Source organism: Rhinichthys klamathensis, unplaced genomic scaffold (genome assembly GCF_029890125.1).
Source record: "Rhinichthys klamathensis goyatoka isolate OS25496 unplaced genomic scaffold, OSU_Roscu_1.1 h1tg000011l_1, whole genome shotgun sequence".
NCBI lineage: Eukaryota > Metazoa > Chordata > Actinopteri > Cypriniformes > Leuciscidae > Rhinichthys > Rhinichthys klamathensis.
Genome location: NW_026606564.1, coordinates 5884334 through 5911393, shown reverse-complemented (window position 1 = coordinate 5911393; position 27060 = coordinate 5884334). Strand labels below are relative to the sequence as shown.

Here is a 27060-nt window from a genome sequence, read left to right as displayed (position 1 = left end):
ATTGCTGGAGGATAGGGGGATAGGGTTGTCTGCCTGCCTGCCTGCCTGCGCTACCACTGAGGCTTCCCTGTGTCTCACCCACTACAGCTGAGACTTTCCTGAGGCCATCTATCAACCTGCTGTTTATTGACTCAATAAACCAGTTTTTGCTTGCTATTGTCTCTTCTGTCCTCATTCCCGTGACAGAACGATCTGACCATCATGGAGACAGCGAGAACACCAGAACTGTCAGAATTCCTCACTCACAATGCTGCTCGGATCGACCAACAAGAGGAGAATCTGGCCGTTACTGGCCGCGCGGTTCAAGCATTGGTAGCGCAGGTATCTGAGCTCACCCAGCAGATTCAACGCCTTGCAACACCCACTGCGCCACCCCCGCCGCCGGTTCCCCCACTCTTCCCGCTCCCAGTCGTCAACATGAGCCACGACTGCTGACTCCTGAGTGCTATTCGGGTGAGCCTAATTTTTGTAGAGCTTTCCTGACTAAATGCTCGATGTTTATTGCTCTCCAGCCTCAGACTTTCTGTACTGAAGATTCGAAGGTGGCTTTGGTGCTCACGTTGTTATCAGGACGTGCAGCTCTGTGGGGGACGGCGGTGTGGGAGAACCAACATCCATGCTGTTCCTCGTTCCTGGCACTCTCACAGGAGATGAAGAGGGTATTCGACCGGGCGGTCGCGGGAAGAGAAGCGGCGCGGCAACTCGCGGACCTTTTCCATCGAGTTCCGCACCCTCGCCGCAGAGTGCCGCTGGAACGAGGAGGCACAGTGGGACATGTTCCTGCATGGGCTGGCTGACCGTAACCAGAAGGAGATCTATACCCTGGACCTGCCGACGAATCTGGACGGACTCATCGAGCTGGCCCTGCGAGTGGACGCTCGTCTACATCGCCTGAAGCAACACACTCGTACAGCCTTGATGCCTAGAGCTTTTGGACTCCACCAGGCCAGTAGTAGTGATACAGTCAGCCCCGTCGACGATCACGAGCCCATGCAGGTGGGTCGAGCTCGGCTCTCCCGGGAGGAGAGGGAGAGAAGGAGATCCTGGGGGTTATGCCTCTACTGCGGAGGGTCGGGCCATTATCTCAACAACTGCCCCGTAAAAGATTGTATTTTACCTGAGACACTATTTATCTCCACACTCACATGGGAGATCGAATCGAAGGTCAGGACGGCCTTAGAAGGGGTAACGCCTCCGCCCGGTTGCCCACCGAGTCGTTTGTTTGTGCCAGAGGGGTTTTGGTCCGACGTCATTCGATGGGGTCATTGTTCCAGCGTGGCATGTCATCCAGGAGTAAACCGCACCAGTTTTTTTGGTCAAGCAACGATTCTGGTGGCCATTAATGGCTCGCGACATTCAGAGTTTTGTTTTGGCTTGCTCGGTCTGTGCCAATGGTAAGACTTCCAATCGACCTCCTGATGGGTTACTCCAACCGCTGTCTGTCCCTTCGAGACTCTGGTCCCACATAGCGCTAGATTTTATCACCGCCCTCCCACCCTCCCAGGGTAAGACGATCGTTTTGACCGTAGTGGACCGGTTCTCTAAGGCGGCTCACTTTATTCCCTTATAGAGTACGCTCATAACTCGTTACCAGTGTCATCTACGGGCCTATCTCCGTTTGAGAGTAGTTTAGGGTACCAGCCACCAGTTTTTTCATGGCCTTGAATCCGAAGTCGCGGTCCCCTCCGCTCACGCCTTCGTCCAGAGGTGTCACCGCACATGAACCAGAGCCCGTGAGACTCTGCTCCAGGTGGGGGCACGCACCAAGGCTAAGGCCGATTGCCACCGGTCAAGGCCTCCCGTATACGTCGTGGGTCAAAAAGTGTGGCTTTCTACAAAGAACATTCCGCTCTCCTCCGTGTCTAATAAACTAGCTCCCAAAGTCATTGGCCCGTTTACTGTCACCAAGATCATTAGTCCGGTGACAGTCTATTTAAGCTCATGGTCTTTCGTCTTGTGTTTGTCAGATCGTTGTTGGATGTTCCCTTGTGCGGTGTCTGATCCTTCCTCGTGTTCCTGTGGTTTCGTCTATTCCCGTTCTGGATTTCACCGTTCCGGTTTGCCACCTCGTCGATCATTCCACTACGTTTCCTGGTTTATTCATCTCTTCCATCATCGCTGGAGGATCGGGTTGTCCACCTGCCCACCTGCGCTACCACTGAGGCTTCCCTGTGTCTCACCCACTACGGCTGAGACTTTCCTGAGACCATCTATCAACCTGCTGTTTATTGACTCAATAAACCAGTTTTCCTTGCTATTGTCTCTTCTGTCCTCATTCCCGTGACATTGAGTCATTGTAGTAAATTACATACATGTCCGTTGATTTCTTGAATGCAATGGCCAATCAGAGGTGTTTAAGTTAGTCAGAACATAGCTATTATGTATTGAATTTGTTATTATGTAGCTTCATTGATTATAACGGAACTTTGTGAGATCGGGATGATCGGTTTTGGAAACCATGAAACATTTATTTTCATATATTATAATCTCTTATAATTCTCTGATGAATAGAAAGTTCAGAAGAACAGCTTTTATTTGAAATGGATTTTTTTTTGCAACAATGTACATGTAATTTTTGATCAATTTAATGTATTGTTGCTGAATAAAAGTAGGCTATTCATTTCTTTAAAAAAATCTTACTGACCCTAAATTCTCTCTCTCTCTCTCTCTCTCTCTCTCTCTCTCTCTCTCTCTCTCTCTCTCTCTCTCTCTCTCTCTCTCTCTCTCTCTCTCTCTCTCTCTCTCTGTGTGATGTTCTTATCATTTTGAGACACCACACATTTTATTTACATCACATAATTTAGCAAAAAGTGGGTTATATCCGCAGCTACTGTAATATTCCTGTATGTGATCAGCGTATTCCGAATATACAAACCACATCATTAGTTTCCTTATTCTCTACTGGAAGCACTGAAGAAGCTGGAAAGCAAAGTATTGGACCATCATGAGATTCTTATAATGTTCCAAAATACTCCAAAAATTGTCTTTCCTCTATTGCTTCCTGTCAGTATCACACAGCACTAAGAATTACTTTCGTTTGAACTTGCACAGATACAGTATGGAATATTCAATTTCATGCATAATTCAGAATTAGGTGTTTACATGAACATGACACAGAATTCTGGCATATGGCACCTGTTCTATTCAGATTTCTAGAAACGTGAATATCAGTTTAATCAGTTAACGGATTGACATGTTATCACATATAAATATTCGGATATGATCAAATTCTGAATAATATTGGAATATTCTTGTGTATGTAAAGACAGTCACTGTCACAGTCTTAGCCCATATATGTTTCACCAAATGCTTCTGATTATGACAAAGGTAAAATCAGCATCACCTCCAAGAATGAGGATTCACACCCTATTCAACTCTATTCACACCCTATTTAACTCTTTTCACACCCATGACACTGATCTAAAAGATGTGTTTATCTATCTGTGCATAGTTTGCTAGTCTGTGTTCCGTCTAGTATTCTTTGTTTGCTTACTTTGGCTCCCTTTACAGTAGCTTGAATAACCCAGTTCTTAGCACAACTAACCGAGTGTATTGTTTTTTTTATGTTTCTTGGCAGCTCAAATGAATCTTGCAACACACAAACAATTGCTTAGGCTTCAACTGTCGTCCTAGAGTTGATTCACTGAGTGTTTGCATTAAGGGGAAATGAGGGGAGAGTGTTGCATCTGCGATGAAGGCACGCGCTGGACGGGACAATTAATCACCGAAAATCCTGCAAGCCGCACACGATCACGTACAACAGACAGTCACGTACGCATTCATTTTTTTCCATTTGCATGAATGATACACAGGGATAAATCATATAAATAAGTGGCCCAATAGAATATGGATGATCAATCATTTCCTAGATTGCCTGCGTTTTCTTTTTCAGCTCTGTCGTCGTGATGAAGAGGCCATGCAGATGCAACACCGCAAGGGATCTCTAGAGTCATTCATCTGTACTCAAATAATCCCCCACTGGCACAGACAACCTGTGCTTTAGCTTTACAATTAAAAGGGTTTCATCTCTGCTTCAGTTTACAAATATGCACCAGCTTTTGTACCAATTAATCAAGAACTATGAGTCCTTGATAAAGGATAAGGAAATTTTTTTTGAAAATATCATTTAAAATGTGCAAGTTCTTAGAAATGTTGTGTTTGATGTTTGATTTCGAAAAACTTTTCAACAATTTTTAAGAAAAGTTTAAATATAGAGACTCTAAAAATGTCACGTGCATTGTGTAACGAAGGAAAAAAAAATCATATTTAGCATCTTTTCCTTGGTAGTGTAGGTACACATCTTAATTATTATTAAAAAAAAAAGTTTTCCTTTATTTGATATCATTTCCTGTTTTATGTTTTTTGCATGTTTCTACATGTTGGTTACCACACAACATGCAAAACGTGACTTTTTTTGCATATTGTTGGAGATATTGCCCTGTGGGAGCACTCTGACATAAAAAAATATAACTGAAAGTTTTTTTGTTTTGTTTTATTAATACGTAGTGTTTATTACTTTTGTAAAGAACAGAGGAACAACATACACATAAAAAAAACCCACAATGTTGCCATACATTACATATAATCCTTCAGTCAGTTCACCAGTACATTACATCATTATACACTCAAATAGGAAATAATTAGAAATAATAATAAATGATTATACCAAACTACTTAATACGATTTTTCCTAATAGGGAATTTAATTCTTATAATGAGGCTTTTTTTCTTCAAAACATTTTAATATTGAAAAAGGCACTTCAACTGTAGATATAATATAACAATATGAATGGTTTGATAAAATGTGCTTCACAACAGAAATATTACTCTAATATTTACCCTATTTTATAGCTGATGCATTAGAGAGTGTGCAACAAAAGGTACAGTAGTTTCATGCAAGGGAAGTACAGAAAACTTCAGACAATTTGCATCAGGATATTGACTGGATCTTAGTGTCACTATTAAATATAGCTACTTCACTGAGCACATCACTTTAAAATGGATGTCTTATGAATATTACTGGCCAATAAGCATCTCTGAATTGGAGACTAGAGAGGTAAGAGCTGACATAATCACAAAGCAGAGATGTCATTTGTGTTGATGCTGCACTCTTCAGCTAAAAATACACCAATTATGCAGTCTTAACTTACAGGGTGAGACTGACCTTACAGAATGCAAGAAACTGCAATTTGGTGGCCAGATATGCTGTGAATAAGCCCTGAGGTATAAAGATTACTGTGGCAGCAGAGAAGACTTTTTCCAAACTTTTCGAATAAATATATAGCTGTGTTTTTCTTGTGTGACCGTGTGTGTGTGTGTGTGTTGTAGGGACTTGGTCTCACCTCCACAGCAGCCTTGGCTCGAACAAACTCCTCCTCTAATGAGTGTTGTCTCCCCAGTAAAGTGCCGCCCAGCTGGGGCCTCTGCCGCTGCGCACACAGATGGTCATACACACATATGCAGACAAGGTCAACAAGCAGTCACTGACTAACACTGTTTTGTCCTCAGATCATGCTGAATAAGCAACCTTAAAGTTATAGCCAATATAATTTTTTTAGTATACACTACAGTGGCCTCAAAAAGTATTTGGACACTTAAGCCACACTAAAATATATATGGGATGATATACTATCAAACCAAGAGGCATCTGCAAACGAATGATGCTAGACCTTTTCTCAGAACGAATATGTCTAAAACTAACAAAACCGGCATATTGGGAATTAAATTTAACCATCTGGATTCAATGTGATGTTTAGTGGCTGTATGTGAAGACAGTTCCTCTTTAAGTTGACACAGGTGTGCTAGCAGAGTAATCACAGGGGTACTAGTGTTTTTAATAAATAACAAATTCTACAATATTAAAATAAAAAATATATTAGAGTAAAATAATAAAATGGTAATTACAAATGCCAACATTTACAACTATAATATCTACCCATACTACTATACAGTGTTGGGGAAAGATACTTTTAAAAAAAATGCTTTACATTTTTGTGTTTCTTAGTTACTTTTTATAGAAAGTAATGCTTTACGTTACCTTTGTGTTACTTTTTAACCTGGGCTAGGCTTGCTACTGTGGTGTGATTATTATGTGTTTGAGATGGGCCTCTTTAAGAGACGGAGGCTGGGAGGGGCTGGATGAACCGGGAACTTTGAGGAGTGAGAGAGAGGAGCAATAAAAGAATGGCAAGTGAGTTAACATGTTCAATGGCCCTGATCTCTTTTGTTTAATAACTCGACATGGTGTCAGAAGTAAAGAAAGAATAGATGGGTAAAGGAGAAGAGGGGCGAGATAGAGAGAGCAGAAAAAAGTCGGCGGTAGTTGATCGATCAGCATGAGCGAGGACGACGCGGGTCCAGCCTTTATCTGAGGCGCAACACATGAGTACGCAACGGTTAAAGAGACATTCAACAAGTTTTTTGTGCCCAAAAAGAATGTAATCTATGAACGAGCAAGATTCAATCAAAGAGTGCAGCAGCCAAGTGAACCAGTTGATAATTTCATAACAGCCCTGTATGCTCTTGCAGAAAACTGTAACTATGGTGCCCTTCATGATGAATTGCTTAGAGATAGACATGTAGTTGTTCTAAGAGACAGTACACTATCTGAGCAGATGCAGCTGGACAGAGAAGCTCACTCTTGAGAAAGCTATTAATATGGCACGACAGTCACAAGTCATGAAAAAACAGCAGACTGACTTAAGACGTGAGGCAAGAAGTGTAGCTGAAATTGATGCGGTGGCAGCAAAAGCAAACAAAAAGACAGCAAAACAGAGCCCATTAAAATTCAAAAACAGCGGCTTTTCCAATCGTGCATCAACCCCATCTCTGAACAAAAATGATAAAAGGCAATGTCAAAGATGTGGAAAAACACCTTGTTATGGAAAATGGCAATGCCCAGCCAAAGATGTTTCATGCTGCACATGTGGGAAAAAGGGCACTACAGCAAGATGTGTAAATCTGCCAAAACAGTGCATGCTATTGAAGCAGAAGAGTGCAATGAGTCATCAGAAACCTGGTTTTTAGGTACAGTAGAGGCAGGGCAGAATGCTTGGGCTGTGGAGCTGTTCATTAGACAACATAAAGTAACATTTTAAATCGACACAGGTGACGTTACAGTCATTCCAGAGTCTACATTCAGAGAGATAACAAAAGAGACATTTACACTAGAAAATGCAGACAAGCCTCTACTAGGGCCAAGTGGGACTCCACTTTCTGTATTTGGAACGTCCCATGAGTCACTTGGAAAAGGTGAGCTCACTGTGCAAGAGAACTTTTATGTGGTTAAAGATCTCCAAAAAGCCCTTTTAGGTCGGCCAGCAATTTTAAAGCTCAATTTGGTAGCTCGGCTTGACAGTGTAAATGCAAACATGCTCAAAAGAACCTACCCAAAGCTGTGTCAAGGCCTAGGTATGGTACGCCAGCCCTACACCATCAAGCTAAACCAAACGTGACTCCATTCTCCCTGGCAGAGTTCCCCTTCTTTTGCTGGGGAAAGTTAAGAAGGAATTAGAGCACATGGAATAGCTGGGGGTTATTACAAAGGTTGAGGAGCCAACCGACTGGTGTTCAGGCATGGTACCTGTACCCAAGAAGAACGGGACAATCCGTATCTGCGTTGACCTCACCAAATTAAATTGAGAAGTACATTTTACATTCTGTAGAGCAGATTCTCAGACAGCTGGGCAGGGCCAAAGTCTTCAGCAAATTGAACGCAAACATGGGGTTCTGGCAGATTCCACTGTCAGACCAATCAGCTAAATACACAACATTTATAACCCCATTTGGAAGATTTTTTTTCAATAGGCTGCCGTTCGGTATTGCTTCAGCACCGGAGCATTTTCAGAGACGCATGACCATGGTCATAGAAGGACTATCTGGTGTGGTGTGCCATATGGACGATGTGCTCATCTGGGGTGAGTCTCAGACTGAGCATGATGAGAGACTACACACAGTCTTAGCTAGGATTGAAAAGGTGGCATCACACTGAACTTGGAGAAGTGTGAGTTGGGCAGACAGGAGGTCAATTTTCTGGGTCATATAATTTCTGAAAGTGGGGTGAGACCTGATCCAGACAAGACTAGAGATAAAAAAACTAGAGATAAAAGAGCCATCCAACATCAGTGAAGTCCGCAGCTTCCTCGGAATGGTAAACCAATTAGGTAAATTCATACCATGCCTTGGAGAGAAGGACAGGCCGTTGAGGGACCTTCTGTCAAAAAGAAACCACTGGTGTTGGGGTAGAGCCCAGCAAGAAGCCTTCAGTGAACTCAAACATGAGCTTTCATCCCTGCCTGTACTAGCTTTATACAACCCGAACAAAGAACTGAGACTGTCTGCTGATGCATCACCATACGGTCTTGGTGCTGTTCTTCTACAGAAAGAGGAGGAGCAGTGGAAGCCGGTTGCATATGCATCGCGTTCATTTACCCCCACAGAGCAACGGTACGCCCAGGTGGAAAAGGAGGCTTTGGGCCTGATCTGTGGATGTGAAAGGTTTAAAGACTTCCTCATAGGACATCACTTCCATCTGGAGACGGACCACAAACCTCTGGTGAGCCTGCTGGGTATCCAAGAGCTAGCAGAACTTCCTCCAAGAATCCAGAGATTCCGCATGAGATTGATGAGGTACAATTACACCATCACGCATAAACCAGGCAAAACGCTGTTGACAGCTGACGTGTTGTCTCGTTCACCAGTAACAAACATCCTGGGAGAGCACAATTCTGAGGCTGACTTGATGGAAGACACTAACATCTATGTAGAGACTGTTATAGGGTGCATACCTTCCAGCCCCAACTATTTGGCTGAACTCAGAGAACAGCTGAAAGTGGACCATACCTGTTCTGAGGAGATGAAACGATGCTAGGAAGGATGCCCAGACCTCAGTCACATAACTGGAGAGATAAGGAAATTCTGGCCTGACAGAGCAGTTCTCACAGTCCATGATGGTCTTCTATTAAAGGGCTCCTTGGTGGCTCAGTGTGGTGGCCTGGTCTAAGTGGACAGATAAATGAGCTTGTCAAAGTTGCACAATATATCAAGGAACGAGTCAATCCAACCAAGATTTTAATGCCCTCTGATTTTCCAGCCAGACCATGGCTTAAGCTGGGTGCAGACTTGTTTCCAATGCAGGGAAGCACTTATTTACTGGTGGTGGACTATTTTTTACAGATTTGTGGAGATTGCCCAACTAACCCCTGCAGGATCTGATGATGTAATAGTGCACTTAGAATCTATGTTTTCATGACATGGAATTCCTGAGATTGTTTTCTCGGATAATGGACCTCAATTTTCCAGCCTGATGTTTGCAAAATTTGCAGCTGACCATGGCTTCAGTCATATCACCAGCAGCCCGAGTTTTGCTCAAAGCAATGGAGAAGCTGAGCGTCATGTTCAGTCTGTAAAACATCTACTAAGCAAAGCAAAGGACCCCTATTTGGCAATGCTGGCTTTCAGAACAACACCGCTGGCAAATGGCTACAGTCCTGCTCAGCTCCTAATGGGGCGAAGACTACGCACACCGATACCACAGCATCACTCGCCTCTGATTGATTCCAAATCTCCCTGATTACACTGTTGTAGCAGCAAAGGAAAAGGGAAGGAGAGAGAAGCAGGCTGCAAGTTACAACACGTCACCGTGGAAGACAACTCAGTCATCTTTCCTCTGGTCAGAGAGTTTGGATTACAGACACAAAGTCTGAGGGTACTGTGGTAGCATCCCATTCAGCACCTCATTCATACTTGGAGGAAAGCCTTCAAGGCATCAGAAGGAACAGACGTCATCTTGTCCCTATGGCAAACAGCAAACGATGTGCTGAAATGGTCCCAAAAACTGTTGAACAAACAGAGAAGGGGGAGCACTACCCAAAACTTTGCTACTTTACTACCCAAAAGCCCAAATGGTCAAAACTCCTATGTTATACAAAACACGTTCAGGAAGGACAGTGATCCAACCAAAGAGACTGGACTTATAGGTCAGATGAGAACTAATACAAGGAGTTAAAAGAAGGTAACAAAAAGTTATAAAATGGGAAAAATGTTAATGTGGGTTTTGGCGAGCAAAAAACAACAACAACAAAAAAACACTGGTTCAGTTATTGTTGATGTGACATTGCTTGGTTTAAGTTCAAAATTAATTTTGAAGGCTAATGAATGGTCTTGTTATTATTGGCTTACTGTTTTAAGTATTGTTAGAAGGGGAGATGTGGTGTGATTATTATGTGTTTGAGATGGGTCTCTTTAAGAGACGGAGGCTGGGAGGGGCTGGATGAACCGGGAAGTTAGAGGAGTGAGAGACGAGCAATAAAAGAATGGCAAGTGAGTTAACACGTTCAATGGGCCTGATATCTTTTGTTTAATGACTCGACAGCTACTTTGTTTCTACAAAAAGTTCTATTTTTGGCAAATGTAAAGGGCTTTTTACACCAAAAGTTAAATGAATAAGCCTCAGGCTAAAGGAAATGTAAATTCAAGCCTGTACAGTAGAGGGCGCAGCTCAGACAAATCTTTCAGTTGTTCTGGATTGCAGAAGAAAAGGATGCAGGAGAAGAAAGTTTAATACTCTTCCTTTGGCAATACAAACAAAAAAGTTAAACACAAATGTGATGTTTATCTGAAGTAAGTTTTGCTGATTAGTATGGTTGAATTGGATCATCGAAGGACAGCAGTAAACACATTGGTTAATAAAGTGAGATTAAATACATAAAGTATATTTATGTTATATAACATGTAATTATTGCTGTTTTGCATTGTATTCTGAATTTGCATTTCACTGTTTTTATTCATTTTGAGGAATACTGAATCTGTTTTTGAGCAAGTGAGATGAGTAAATGCATGCTTGCATGTAGTCTAGAACTAAATTATGCATAATTTATAAAGTTTGGTAGGAACATGTTCAAATTGCCTAACCAATCATCAAGATATGAGGCCTATATACATAGCCGGCTCACCTATGTTCCTCGACAGTTTTCTGAATCCCACCACCACTCCGTCTCCTTACACCTCTCGCCTGATTACTATCCTAACCAGAGATAAGGGGGGATACTCTGGGTTTGGGCCAAAATACAGAGCTCGGAGCCCTCCCCTCGGACAGACTTTTATTCTGATTATTTGTAAGTGTGAACTCGTGAAAATACCTATCATGTTTACACAGCGCACACAACACTCTGCACTTACACCCGATTTCTCCCAACATGGGCACAGGAGAGCTATCAGTCAATTAATGGGAAAACAAAGTAACTTGTATTACTTATGTGTTGCCACCAACAGTGCTACTATTCTATCTACCAATATCCCACAACACTGCAAAACACGCAACTTTGAAGTTTGTATTTGTTTGATTAAGGCCATTTTTGGGATTTGAGACGTTTATATAATCTATTGGTCTGATGATTTTGGCCTTGGTCAGAGATGACCGTTAAATCTGCAGTACGTAACTTTAATTATGATTCTAACAATTCTACCATCTAAACCTTACTTCCCCTTTTAGGTCTAACAATTCTAACATTTTGGACAAAATGTACCAAAACGTTCTGTTCTTTTTCTATTTGTGTTATGAAAAATTCTCAAGTGCTGATCATGAGTCATGACAAAATCAAATATATACTGTCTGCATTATGTCATCATATATTGAGTAATCAACTGAACCCTTTGCAATGTTTTTTGATGATTTGAGATAATTCTGCTTATGCCAGTAACAGAGGGGAAAAAAGGTGGGGGCTTGCTTTACCAATTGAACCAATCATATTGATAGAAGGTGAGTCACGTTGATCTTATTTTGTTGTGTCTGTCTTTATCCTATAAAACCTGATGTATTCTTCTTTTTCGGTGAGATTCTCTGAGAATTGCTCGAGTACCCTCCCGGCCGTGATTAAAGCATTTAAAGAACATTTGCTGAAGTCTGTCTGTTTATTATTCCTGCGCAGCAAGTTAGTTAGGAGTACACGTTAGGGATTGCGATCTCGAGGCCAGTTGTCGACTGTAGACGCAGAGCTAGAGTATAAAGTATTAAGTGTCGACTGTAGACGCTTGGGTGTTGATGGTAGACGCCCCAGGTAAATTTATTTATTAAGTGTCGACTGAAGAGACTTGGGTGTCGATTGGAGACGCCCCAGGTAATTAGGAGTCAGGTGCGAAATACTCGAATCTACTCGTATATTATATAAATTTTGTACATTTTGAACACAAAAAAAGTTACGGACTGCAGCTTTAAGCAGCGAAACATTTACATACAAAGACAAAACTTCTTTCTACGCGCTTGCAATTCCGCTCGGCTGCGTTTGCATGTACAGTATATGATGTGCGTTATCCTTAAATGGCATACTTCCGATGTGAACACGCTCATTTGTTTGTTTGTTTGAGCATTTGTTGTAGCTTTGCGACGGAAGTGAATCAATAAATCAAAACTAACTTTAGCTGGACAATAACTTTATTCTAGAGCTGCTGTAAAGCCAAAACAATCTATGTTACTGTAATGTTCTATTGTCACTGTAAAGCTGCTTTAAAACAATATATATTGTTAAAAGCGCTATATAAATGAAGGTGACTTGATTTGACATTTGTTAACATGGGCAACGAAAAAGGACGCCCAGCTGATGCTTGTGGTGTGAAACAGTTGTTATGTTAGACAAGCAGATAGTGTCCAAATACTCTTTTTGTATAATAATTTTGAACGGTATATCTATTGTTTAATCATGTAGAGCCTAACAAATATTTTTGTGAAACGTTTTCCTTGAAAAGTGTGCTTGTGCTGCATTTCATTAAGATTTTGTTATCTAATGCAGTGACATTTAGTCATTTTAGCAATTAAATACTTTCTGGGGCCACTGTATATTATCCCTGTACTCAGTATACAGAAGTACTTCAATAGGCAGAACTGAAGTTGTAGGCAATATAAAGGTTTAGTATAGAGTATTGCTATTGAATCCTTACTAATATATAAGAAATAAACAGAGCCTGTCTTACACAAAAAGGAAATCCTTGCTGACAAATCTGACAAAAACATTTATGACGCACACACAGAAAAAGGGTACATGAGGGTCCTTCATTATAACTGCACCTTAGAAACACAGAAGGTCTTTTATAGTATCATTCTGTACCTGTCATATACAAAGATGTATGTGCCTTTCCTCAGGTGCCTCTCCTCACTATTAGCAGTTTAATACCTCCAATTTTAGGGGTTTTTTTTATCTAATGGAACAATTTTGTCCCCAGACGGCCTCAGTGAGAAGAGTTTGTACCATTTTAAGGAGCCATTTTCTGAGTGTGAGTGTGAGAGGAGACGGTGATCAATACTGAATGCTGCTGTAGTCTTTTACATGAGATCAAAGTATCATTAGTGTGTACCTGAGGGGCCGGCCCAGGGTCTGACTCCGTGCTCATGCTGAGCTCCAGGGCACTATGCCTGTTAGAGAAATCGGTTTTAAAGTCTGCAGACCTGAAAAGGACAAAATACAGAGAATAATGATATTATTGCTTGCATTAATAACAATAATGCACAGAGGCAACTCAATTTAAACAATCTAAATTTAATTATATATCCATGATAAATGATGATACTATTAAAAATGCATTTTATTGATTTATCTTTTATAACGAATGGATGTATTTATCCCCCTAAACTCCTAAACTCAGGTTTCAAATTCACAAAAGGAGTCCATTTAAGGAAAAAATAATAAAATATGTCAAATTAATATTAAATATTCACATCCATTTATAATGCTGGTGTGATGATTTCAAAAACATTTCATATACAGTATAATGCAGCATTCACACAGTGAGTGACACAGCTGTCCAAACTTTTTTTCAGGTCTAACTATGTTAATGATCTTTTTAAAATGGCTCAATAAATCTATAAATTTAAATCAGGTTTATGTTCTGTTGTCTTTTATTTTGACATTCTGTTCTGTTTCCTTTAGTTTCTGTTTCCCCCCTCCGTTTAGTTTTGCGGTGCGTCTGAAATCGCGTACTGTCTGAGTAGGCACAACATTTGAATTTATTAAAGTATGAATTAAAAAAGTATGTTGTATATAGTATGAATATGTGTAGCACGAATGAAATTCGGATGCACTACATCCGCCATGTTGATGACTTACTAGAGCTGGACGATATGACCTAAAATCAAAATCTCGATTAATTGAACAATTTACCTAGATTATGATTAATGAACAATTTATTTTGCCCTCAGAGGTCACTGACAAGGTTTGTACTGTGAATATGGTAAACTATTAAATGTGGGGGTTTTCTTTTCTAATCTTTGTGATTTTAAAATAATTGAAGGAAACGAGTTTTGATGTTGGCTTGAGAAAGCCTGAACCTTGAACGGGGAATCGAACTCGGATCGCATTGTGCGGAGCTATGACAAACGTCATGGTTGCCCACAGTGCTATTGCTCCGACATAACAGCTCACTTTCAGCAGTTCATTTGTTTATGGCTCGTAACATTTCTTACAGATTGTGCGCTGTCTGTATGTGTGTGTAGCAGCGCATAAGAACGGCGGTTAAATTACCTGTACAATAAACTGTGTAAAACATGCAATTACCCTATAGCAATACTGAGTATCCAGATTGTAAAAACAAAGATAACAGCTCCTAAATCTTTCGTTGCGCTTGCAAACTGCACTTGATGTGCGAGCTACTCTCTTTCGTGTTACAATCAACGTATTAGTTTAAAACGGCGTCAAATGGCGTTTAAAAAACGGAGAAAAAAACACATGGGAAAATCACGTCGGAATTTCGGTTTCGATGAATCGTCCAGCCCTTTGACCTACCCGCTTCACTGCCATGCATAAATCCTCTCCCGTGGCCTCATGGGATAGTAAAGTGTCCATTGAATGTGTCCATTGTCCATTGACATACTATTCTATGGCTGTACTGTTTTCCGCATACTATATAGTAGGGAAGTATTCGATTTCGGACGCAGCTTTGGTTTCCCTGGTTACTGATTGTGTCCTCGTTGGTTTTTAAAGTTACATATTGCTGTCACCTGTGTCTAGTTTAGTTCCCTTGTTTGCCCTGTGTATTTATACCCCCAGTGTAGTTCAGTCCCTTGTCGGTTATTAACAGTACAGTATTACTCCTATGATCTCCTACATGTTCTTGGTTGGATTATTAATAAACACGGTTTGATTTAGTTGATCTAGTTCATGCATGATGACCACACACTGACATTCAAAGGTGCTAAAATGTGCTTCCTATACGTTTTATGCTAATAAGCAGCATAAAGTTGATCTTTACTGGCTCCAGAAGAGCATGTGTTGTGACTAATCGTGAAATATGCAAACCTATCGCATCACGCCTGGTTAGGACACCATGATAACGCACATTAACGATGAGATGGAAACCTGACCGTACCACAAAAGCTCAGTGGATGAATGGTTGGATGTGCACCTCTTCCTCTCACATCTCCACTTCCGCCCTCCATTCAAGGCACTGTCTGGGTGAAGGCTCACCTCCTCCCATTTCTCCAAGGGTGAGCTGCTCACTGGAGACAGGATGGTTAGCGTGCAGTGAGATGGGAAATAAAAATGACAGGCTGTCATAAACACTGTGTTTTTAATGAAACAACATATCGGTGCGAAAAGGTAGATTAAGGCTAACCAGCGGCAGATAAGGATGCATCTTATAGCTCAAAGCTTGCTTATCTCAACCAGGCTACAGTCTGCAGCTGGCAATTGATTAAAGCAGTCGGACTGTGGAGTGATAAATTTAGCACCACCGGGAAAACATGGCAATGGTTTAGCTTACAGTAGCTTAAGGCGTAATCTACATGAACTTTACAGTGCAAGTTGTTTATTCCTTTCCAGAGGATTAAGATAAGCCATTGTAGTGTTTCGCATTAAACCATTTCTAGCATGAACTTGAGACAAATAAAAATGAATACATTTCTACTTGGGGCAGCTATTTGGTGTGTTTAAACCATTTCCATAATTTCCCACCAATTCAGTTCCACCACATTAAATCTAATGATATGCTAAAGAGCAGAGTAACTGCTTCCTGATGGAGTGGCGGAGGGCATTAAAAAACAGACAACAAAGGGCAAAAATGTAATTACACTGAGAGCCGGGATTAAATCAGCTGTAAGTTTAATCATAAGCACCTCTTGAACTGATTAAAATAACTCTACACTTAAATCAATTTCACAAATCCAGGCCTTTTTTTTTTATAGATTATAATGGACAACTTTCCTAATAGGTTACACAGTTTCACGAATTAACTGTTTATTCATGGTAGGGACATACAGCTACAATTACAAGGGCATCTGGGTAACCCGGGTAGATCATAATCATAATAATATGATATTGGCCAATCTTTCAGAAATTTGTTTCGCACCAGATTGCACATTCAACACTAAGTCTCAGTACCCTCTGAATGTAGACTGGGGAACCTATAATACTTTAGCACACATTAAGATTAATGACAACATGATATGATCATAACTTTTTCATATTATTTGTTACGCTGTGTAAACACTTTGTTAACACATATCCTTACAACATTTAAGACGAATATTATTTATAAATGTTAACTAGATGTGTTCACTACCTGTCTATTAATGCGTTTATGCTGACACATAATAAAAAAGTTTTATGTCTTGAAAAGACAGTTTGTCGTATAAAAAGTTATATTATATGTCTTGAAAAGACAGTTTGTTTTATAAAAAGTTATATTTTATGTCTTGAAAAGACAGTTTGTCGTATAAAAAGTTATATTATATGTCTTGAAAAGACAGTTTGTTTTATAAAAAGTTATATTTTATGTCTTGAAAAGACAGTTTGTTTTATAAAAAGTTATATGTTATATTTCTTGAAAAGGCAGTTAGTCTTATAAAAAGTTATATGTTATAACCTGATTAGGGCCCTGCCTACTGAACTAGGGAGCTTATTGAGATGCACCCACTGAGAAAAGATAACAAATATAAATACCTTTTGAAATGGCACAATACTGGCAACTTCGACTGTTAGTATTAAGAGAGTGACGTCAACACAATAGGAAAATTCTTCTGACCAATGTAATTGCACCTGAAAGGGATAGTTCATCCAAAAACAATATTGTTCATCTCTGAAAAACAAATGTGTTTAAATGAAACCTGAGAGATTTCTGTCCCTCTATTGAAAGTCCTTTCCACCTAAACTTTGATGCTTCAAAAAGTACATAAAACATCATGCAATTGTTATATAACACCATATTCATGAATAAAAGCTTAAATGATCTAATCATATATAAAGCGATCGTGTCTCTTCTGAAGATTTAGTGGAATGGACTTTCAGCGGAGGGACAGAAATCTTTTGGGTTTCGTTAAAAATTCATTTGTTTTTGGAATATAAAAGAAAGTTGTATGGGTTTGGAATGACAGGGTGAGTAAATGATGACAGAATTTTCCTTTTTGGGTGAACTATCCCATTAAAAGTGAAGTGTGTAATTTCTGCACTTCAGTCAGACCATTTTATTCTGTCATAATATGTACACAACAAAAAGAAGTCCTAGGAACCTTTTAAAACATGCCATAATTGACAACTAAATTGACTTATGGTTAATTTTATCAACATTATAAAAGTCTCTTTATTTAACAAGCAAAATACCTGAATCTAATGAGACTCTTTCGGGGTTCGAACGGCTGGGGGATGATGTCTCTGTCTCCACCTGGATCAGCTCCGTCTCTTCCGTCTTCTTCTTGCGAAGGCTACTCTTAGAGAAACCGTTCTTACGAGACCCGCGGGGACTCCGCCTGTCCCAGCTCCACCTTCTCTCGCACGGCTCACTCAAGTCCACCAGGTCTAGCGCTGTGGACAAGACTAGAGCACGTGGAGGAACAAAACATTACCAACAAAAGTCACTCAAAATGAAAACCTGTATTAGCCAGGAACACATTTATAGATGAAATATTCCTTTAAATCTTCTATTCTTAGGTAATATGCAATTATCAAACATAAAACGTGATAAACAGATACCTAAAAAACTTTTTTGATATAGTAAATGCCAAGGAACACTAACTGTAAAACTGTATTTTGTAAACAAGAAATCTGGGACAGAAAACTTGCTGCCTAACGGCTATGGGATAGAGGAGGAGGAGAAGAAGAACAGATGAGAGAGGAGGAACAGATGAGAGAGCAGTAATTATGAGGCAACCTGCTGTGTTGGAGGTGACTGGCCGTGAGGCTCCATCACTCTTGCTCTCACTCTGGAAGTCATCGATGGAAGGGCTCAGTAGCGGACGGCTCTCTTGCTGCTCACTGCACAGCTGTAACACATAAAACAAACATATTTCACTTTAAGTGCACCCGTTTCCACATTTATCTTATTTGTAACATTTTTGTAGATCTTTATTTTGTTTCCTGTTTTAGGTTTCTGGTCAAGTTCAGTTTTATTTCGAAGTTCTTATTTCTAGTTATTAGCATGTCCTTGTTCCCCTCTTTGTTGTTTAGCCACACTGCTAAAATACTTTTTCTCTGCTTAATAGGCTACAAGTAAACCATTTGTAGGTTGATTTCCCTAAAAAGTGGAAATGCTGTGGTGCTTTCAAAACGTTGGCCCGTTTTTATCCCAACTAGCCCAAAGGGTCTAGGATTGCCTGGTTAGCATGGACCAGTTAGCCCCTTTTGATAGATACAGTTGTTGTGCAAGATGCTGTCCGCCTGCAATGGAACCCATGTGATTACAATGGCTGAGAGCTTTTAATAAGTACTTTATTTGTGTCTGATTGAAAGTTAGAGAAAATCACTTGTGACTTTACTGTGTATTTTTTCTTAATCATGCAAATATTCATAACACTTTACTTCATAGCGTCTTTGTTACACGTTGCAAGTACTTACTTATACAGTACCGTATAATATTACATTGTAACAAGGACACCTTAAAATTGAGTGGTTACACTTTATTTTAAGGTGTCTTTGTTACACTGTAGGCTAATTATACATTTAAATACAGAGTAATATTAAGTAACTACATGTACTTACTAAAGGTTTAGTATTAGGGTTAGTTGCATGTAATTATGCATAATTCATAGTTATTACTATAGTAACTACACGTAACATGTAACAATGACACTGTAAAATAAATTCATCACAGGGCCCGGGACAATGATCCTGGTTGTCCCCCTGGCGACGGCAATATTCACAGTTCAAAATGGTCAAATTAAACAGTTAAGGTCACATTAAAAAATTTTGGGCAATTTTTTTGCACTCAATATTGTCAATAGTGTAGCTATATGCTCACACAGAAGTAAAAAATCAAGTCGTTTTCTAATAGTCAAAGCGGCAATTCGTTTGACCTACTTGAAACTCCTTTTTAAATTACTGTATTTCACCCTTGACAATTCGCTGAACAGCAGCATATGCGACTGCACTTTAGTTTTTATTTTGCAAGTTTAACAGCTTAATCCACAGATTAAACTTTCATCCACAGATGTTGAAAGACTCATAAATTTAAAGTAGGTCTTAGCTTTAGTTTACCTAACAGCTTCATGTCTCCAATCCAATAATTACCAGTTATCTCCATAAATGTTACATCATCATATTAAATACTCATTGCAGTGAGAAAATGAAATAATTAAAACTGAGATTCCTATCCTTTAAATCATCTAATCTCAGCTTGTCTTATTACATGTGGATAGTAGTAATAAACCACTGTACGATCAGGCATAATACATCTCAGTGATACAATACAGTAACATAGACTTTTAAAATATATTTTTCATAAATACACTGTATTGATTTAAAAAAAAACATTACATGCAATTTGTACAATACATATAACAATGAATCTATTAGTCTATTGTGTTGTGAGTGTGACACAATTTTAACACATTTCTTGGAAATAAAACAATGGAAAAATGTATGGCTGTCAAGATGAATGGCTAAATTGCTTAGAAAACAATTGCCCTTGACACAGGTCAGCACTAAGAGTGTCCCTTACTTCATCATAACAGAGGTCATAAAGCATTTATATATCGATATCGATATATCAAATCCATTTATCAGCCTTGGTAATGAGTAAAGAACATCATGAGGTCCATCTGGAGATACTGCAAGCACCAAACCCATCTTTTAACACTCTAGGTTGAATTAACTAAAAAGTTCCACCACGTCTGCTTATTATTGCAGTGTTTCTTAATTAGTATTTCACTGATTTATTGATTAACCACATGCAATCCAGTTTAACTAAATGTGCAGGTGTTTATGGCCGTTCTTTTCAACACAATCAAACCTCTTTTCTATGTAAATTAGGCTATAGATTGTGCCTTATTCCCAAAACCCAATTCTATTTGTCTTTCATGTTACAACTGTGCTGTGACCATCCACAGAACAAAAGCCAGTAAATGGAATTTGATTTAAAAGGGATTTTTGTGCATGTTATATCAGTAAAACAGTAACTCAACCCAATGATTAAGAAGGGTATTTATATATATATATATATATATATATATACACTCACCTAAAGGATTATTAGGAACACCTGTTCAATTTCTCATTTATGCAATTATCTAATCAACCAATCATGGTAGTTGCTTCAATGCATTTGGGGGTGTGGTCCTGGTCAAGACAATCTCCTGAACTCCAAACTGAATGTCAGAATGGGAAAGAAAAGTAATTCAAGCAATTTTGAGCGTGGCATGGTTGTTGGTGCGAGACGGGCCGGTCTGAGTATTTGAGTATAGGGTTTACAAAGAATGGTGTGAAAAGGGAAAAGCATCCAGTATGCGGCAGTCCTGTGGGCGAAAATCCCTTGTTGATGTTAGAGGTCAGAGGAGAATGGGCCGACTGATTCAAGCTGATAGAAGAGCAACTTTGACTGAAATAACCACTCGTTACAACCGAGGTATGCAGCAAAGCATTTGTGAAGCCACAACACGCACAACCTTGAGGCGGATGGGCTACAGCAGCAGAAGACCCCACCGGGTACCACTCATCTCCACTACAAATAGGAAAAAGAGGCTACAATTTGCAAGAGCTCACCAAAATTGGACAGTTGAAGACTGGAAAAATGTTGCCTGGTCTGATGAGTCTTGATTTCTGTTGAGACATTCAGATGGTAGAGTCAGAATTTGGCGTAAACAGAATGAGAACATGGAACCATCATGCCTTGTTACCACTGTGCAGGCTGGTGGTGGTGGTGTAATGGTGTGGGGGATGTTTTCTTGGCACACTTTAGGCCCCTTAGTGCCAATTGGGCATCGTTTAAATGCCACGGCCTACCTGAGCATTGTTTCTGGCCATGTCCATCCCTTTATGGCCACCATGTACCCATCCTCTGATGGCTACTTCCAGCAGGATAATGCACCATGTCACAAAGCTCGAATCATTTCAAATTGGTTTCTTGAACATGACAGTTCACTGTACTAAAATGGCCCCCACAGTCACCAGATCTCAACCCAATAGAGCATCTTTGGGATGTGGTGGAACGGGAGCTTCGTGCTCTGGATGTGCATCCCACAAATCTCCATCAACTGCAAGATGCTATCCTATCAATATGGGACAACATTTCTAAAGAATGCTTTCGGCACCTTGTTGAATCAATGCCACGTAGAATTAAGGCAGTTCTGAAGGCGAAAGGGTGTCAAACACAGTATTAGTATGGTGTTCCTAATAATCCTTTAGGTTAGTGTATATATATATATATATATATATTGGTGGAGTTCCAGTAAAGTGTCAGACTGTGGTAGTTTGATGCATCCACCACAACCAAGCATGACAACTGCATTCAGCATTAAAGATTTGTGCATGTTTGCACTGCTATTTGATTTTCATAGTTCCTTAAAGCCCATCTTTCAAGTTGAAGATCCCTGTGAATGGATGTGTAGATAAATGGTGTAGGAACTCGATTTGCGTGAAGAAATTAATCATAAATGTGCATTAAAAAAGTTTTTTAAAAGAAATTGTGAGTAAAATTACTTCCGCTGTCAAAAACGCTCTGATCGGACGTGACGCAACGGCCGGTAAATCTCATCTCTTCGTAATGGAGTCAGACATTGAAGAGGTTGCAGTAGTTCATGTCAACTCTTCCGATGGGCCATTGCCGTATAATTATGAGCCACCTAGGCGAGAGAGGGGTCAGGCAGAGTTAAGGGGAAGGGTAAATGGACAGAGGAGAGAGATAGAGTTGTGGTGTGAGGAGAATCGGTGGAGAATTGGGCAGGTGTCTTGGTGAGTGACCACAAGCTATAGCTAGCTAATTGTGGCTAACGTTGTCTCCATGTTTATCACATTGCAGTATCTTTAATAAATCATATTTAGCAATTTTGCTGTCGACTTTGTTGTTTTTCAAGCATCCATGTATATTGTCACCATCTATGCTAGCAACATGCGTCTTAAAATGTTTAATTTAGATCCCAGATTTTCCGAACTTAGCCGGCTGTTATACTACTCCAATAGTATTTCCGACGGACATTATGTAAATGAGTTTGCATGTACTGCGGAGTATGTGTATGAAAGCAGTTAGTGTTCCGGTTAGGACGGGAATATGCTGTTCATGTAAATATAGTCATTGTTACAAGGATCTTTTATTGTCATGTGGACTGGGTGTAAGGCATGCAGATAAATGCCATTACCACCCGTTCCCGCCCGCCGAATTTCTGACCATTACCACCCGTTCCCGCCCGCCGAATTTCTGACCATTACCACCCGTTCCCGCCCGCGCCCGCGGAATTTCTGACTATTACCGCCCGTTCCCATCCGGTGTGAAGTGTTTTTCACATACCACCGTGTGTCTTGTCACCGAGGAGGCAGAGAAATTGCTTCTCTTTGCCTGGACGAAACGTATCCAAGCACAGAAATCTTTGTGTTTCTTGTTTGGAAATCGGTGGACCCGATGACCAGACAAGTTGGAGTGGTTGCATCCAAAACAAACACAAGAATTCACCATTGTGACAATTCAAACCAACTCAACTAACATTATAACGATAACTACAAGCTCTATTTTCTGTACCACCTCTCAGACTACGTAAACCCACACGGAGAACCAGGGCAGCAACGCCTATTTGTTTGCCTGTCGTTGCGTCATATGACGTGTTCTCTGGAAAAGGGCGGTTTTTTGAGCCTAGCTTAGAGTACACTATTTCCTGAATTTCTGCCTGTGGGTGTTGTAAAACATATGTATTCTTATGTATGTCTTTTTAAATTGACATTTTCATACAAGATTCTGTATAAATTAAGTTATACAATTAAATTAAAAGATGGCCTTTAAGTGAAAACAGCACATTACATTTTTAGTTAGTCGCCATTCTGAATCCAGGTAAACTTTACCCACCTGTTTCATCCTTGAAAGTAACTTCCTCATTTCTTTATAATCAAAATAGGTCATTGATTTCTGAAAATGTGTATTTGTGAGTCCAAAATTCAGTCTAAATCGTACAAGACTTCACCAATTACTTTCAATTTCACTTGGTCTTGTGTAAAGGATGAGATGGCAAGTGTTTTTCAGCCCATTTTCACAATACGCAATCTCAGCAGTAACTGGCAGTAAATTCCCCATTGAGCAGCTCATCACAATGTATTGAGAAATGCATGGCTCTCTGCCACATCCTCAATGGAATAGAACCAGGCCCTCCAAATAACAAAATCCTTCAACATTTGGGTAAACCTTTTATAGACAGCCAAAAATGACATCCATTTAATGACTTTGTGTAACTGCAGAGAGGTGGTACAATAAATAGCAAAAGCCACCCCACATTGCAGCAAGAATCTACATCCCACAAAATCCATATTTAATTTGCTTCCTACAAACTAATTATTCCCAATGTAATAACAAACAGCAAGTAACATCAACATGCAGCTCGGGCTTCAGTAAAAAACAGGTCACATACATGCGAATAAAAGCCAAGACAACAACAGAAATAAAATTCAAGCAACAGAACATTCAGCAGCTGTTTATGGGGAGAGTAGCGCTCACATAAACAAATGCCACTCTTGTTTGTGTCGTGAAATACTGAGTGGTCCCAAAGGACCATCCCATTGCCATGGGTCTTGATGACATCATTTAGTGTGAACCCCATAGAGCAGCTTGCTTTCGACAACAAGAAGCAACTATAGCACTTCCACACACATGGCTCATGTGTGTCACATAACACTAAGGGATATTCAAAACAGGGTGCACCAAGCTCTTGGGTTTACTTGACTTATTCACACAGTCACACTAACGCTTGGTGTTCCCTGTTGGTGGGTGTATGTGCTCAGCCCACCTTGGTTGTCACGGTGAGCAGGGGTTTTCCATCTGAGGATGCCTTACTTGGTAGCTCCTTCAGCACCAAAGCAACCGCCCTAGAGTCTTTCTCCTACAACAGTGAAATCAACAGTGAGTTGTGTCAGTCAGTTTGTGTTCAAATTCTTGCAGCGATTCTGTGGGTTCCTTGAAAAACACTAATAAAGCATTACCAAATCAAATGAAATAACAATTTGCAGGGGTACAAGAAAAAAAAATCCCTCTTTCTTGCTTTTTAAGCCACTTCTTGTTGATCTTGTTGATTGAAAAAAATGACAGTTCACCCAACTGACACAAAACAATGTGCATGATTAGCATGCTATCATCTATCAGCTCTACAGCACAAAACATATGAGTAGGGATGCACCATGTATCGATAAAATATACTTTATTGGCTGACATTTGTTTGGCCAAATAGTTTTTTTTATTCATCAATATCGGTCAATAAGTTAATCTTTAGGAAAACTTACAAAAAAATGTAATAACAATGTTAAAAGTAACCTTTACAAATCTTGTGATACCTAAATTCCCATGTCTACAATGGTTGATTCGATTTTATTGTTTTATTTTTTATTTAGTTAGACTAAATAACTTATAAATGAACAATGTTAAATTATATACTATCAACCAGAACATGAAAATAATATCAATAATATCGGTGCATCCCTATAAATAAGTTCCATTTGATACGGAAAATTTAGTTATCAATGCCAAAACTGTGCCACAACAAAAAACTACTTCTCTTCAGCAAAGACATGCTACAGTACATGGAGTAGTAAACCATTTCAAACAATTCAGGGATACAGTGACACCATCCAAAAACACGGGGCTTACAACTGTGCTTTTAACAGCCTCCACTCCACTCAAACAGATCTAAGCACTTAAGCCACCGCTGGGACACTGAGAACTGGAGTGGAATCAATTCACTGGCGATGTTTAACACTGCAAACTGCCATTTAAACCCCAATGTATTGAACAACTACACTGTTGGCCCCATATTGCAATCCAAGATAATCTTACTGTGCTGTTTTACAGTGACCAATGAAGTGAAGCACTAATGCAACACTCCATGGTCCAGCAACAGAACAACAACTAAAATAAATGTTTTTTAAACTCTGGAGACACAGAAGAAACAAAAGAAACAAAAGAAACTTTGAAAACAGATGCTATCAATAACTTTGTGTTTTTAACTTATTTAACTTTGTAAAAAAGCCTATAATGGTAGGATGTTGAGGGTGATAACCAAACTGTTACTAAGGAGATTCTAGGGTGTTCAGGGTGGTTTCTAAGTGACTGCTACAAAGCCCACCTGTGATATTCTGTGCCATGTTAAAACTTACCCTACTTGTTGTAACGAGTATACCCTGTTCTGTTCATTGTGTTTTTGGTTCTGACCTGTGACCTAGTTTTCCTCAGTCTGTTTAATTAGTTATCCCATTCACCTGTGCCTTGTCAATCACCCTGTTAATTATCTTGTTTGCTCTGTGTACTTATGCTGCGTTCCAGGCAGGTTTTTGAGCACGTAAATCACGACTTCAAACCACGACTCATGACTTTGTAGCATTCCAGGCCAGTCACGCCAAACTACCTGAGCGCAAGGAATTGACCTATGGCTAAGCCACGCCCCCTCCACTCACTCGGGACAAACAGTCAACATTCGGTGACAGGCTCTATGGCAGCTGTCACAGTAGGAGACATTTCACAGGAGGCAATTGATGATTTTTGGAGACAGAGAGATTATATATCATCTCAAAGTCACCAAAAGGGCATTAACTATGCATTGGAGGGTTATATTAATAATTTTATTGTTGAGAAGGTCGATGAAAAGCTTCAGCTGCAGGCAAAAATTTACAGGTCACAGTGTAAACGTGATAAACTGCATCTCGTTGCCATCACCATCTCAGACAACAAGATAGAGGATCAGCATTGTTCATGCACTGCAGTATTTGCATGAATCATTCAGCACAACATTGCTAACATTTATCTCGGTTATTTACAGATACGTTAATGAAGCTAAGTGACATGGTGTACAACGCAGCTAGAAGCTAACGTTAACATTTTAAGCTAACGTTACGTTAGAGATGTTAAAGATAACGTTCAAATACGCTGTTGACTTAGAACAGATGTAGACTAGACATCCTTGTTTAATTCTTGTTTAATTTATCCACGTTTAGTTGGTGTTGTGGTCTAACGTTACCGCATAACTTAATCCAGAGCAGACACTTATCTCGGTTGAGATGTGGCTTGGGAAAGGGTAAAAAAATACACACCGTCGCCCAGCCTCTCGGGATACCTAGTGTTGGAGTTGCATGTACCCCATGCACACCGTTTGACCATTTTAAACTTAAAATGACAAGAAAAAACATATAACAACGGATGAAAACTGACTAACTGCAATGCATTTCAATGAACGTGGAAGCAGAGAATGTCCGAGTGTATTGGGTTAGCTATGCGCACTGATTGGCTCATCGCGTTTGGGGGCGTGGCTTAGCCATAGGTCAATTGTGGTAGCTAGATGTAAACAAACCAGCATGGCGGACCTTACGGGGCTTATGCGCATTTGTAATAATTTCTGTCGCCAAAGGTGCTTACTCCTTGTTTATTTGAGGGAAACGGAGGAGGAAAAACGGCGCATAAGGCAAGATAAGCTGTTATACCTTTTATTTTACTTTATTTGTATATTTGGAAATGTATTTAGTATTAATTTATCCTTGCACTCAATGGACTGAAAACTAGTTAACGTTATATTGTCCTAAAGTGTATTCTCACCGTGTACCGCCTGCAGAAACACTGCATCTGTAGGGGCTGCCATTGTTGTTTTGTATGGTTTCGCGAGCTATGTGACGTCAGAGCTCGTAACTGGGAA

The 27060-nt window shown here is 39.9% G+C and overlaps 2 protein-coding genes across 4 annotated transcripts in view; one reads left to right on the top strand and one right to left on the bottom strand.

The window, feature by feature from the left end:
* Positions 1-27060, top strand: part of phb2a (prohibitin 2a) — a 99671-nt gene that overhangs the window by 22613 nt on the left and 49998 nt on the right. The gene's annotated exons all lie outside the window — the stretch shown is intronic.
* Positions 1-27060, bottom strand: part of pex5lb (peroxisomal biogenesis factor 5-like b) — a 70558-nt gene that overhangs the window by 25302 nt on the left and 18196 nt on the right. For 2 of the 3 annotated variants that reach the window (XM_056264753.1, XM_056264752.1), the window contains exons 2-7: positions 24175-24267; positions 18129-18240; positions 17582-17794; positions 15354-15483; positions 13347-13437; positions 5342-5428 (exon numbers count right to left, since the gene is read on the bottom strand). In XM_056264753.1, coding sequence (XP_056120728.1) covers positions 5342-5428; positions 13347-13437; positions 15354-15483; positions 17582-17794; positions 18129-18240; positions 24175-24267 — 726 coding nt within the window. The remainder of the gene's footprint in view (positions 1-5341; positions 5429-13346; positions 13438-15353; positions 15484-17581; positions 17795-18128; positions 18241-24174; positions 24268-27060) is intronic. The other variant, XM_056264754.1, reaches the window with a different exon arrangement.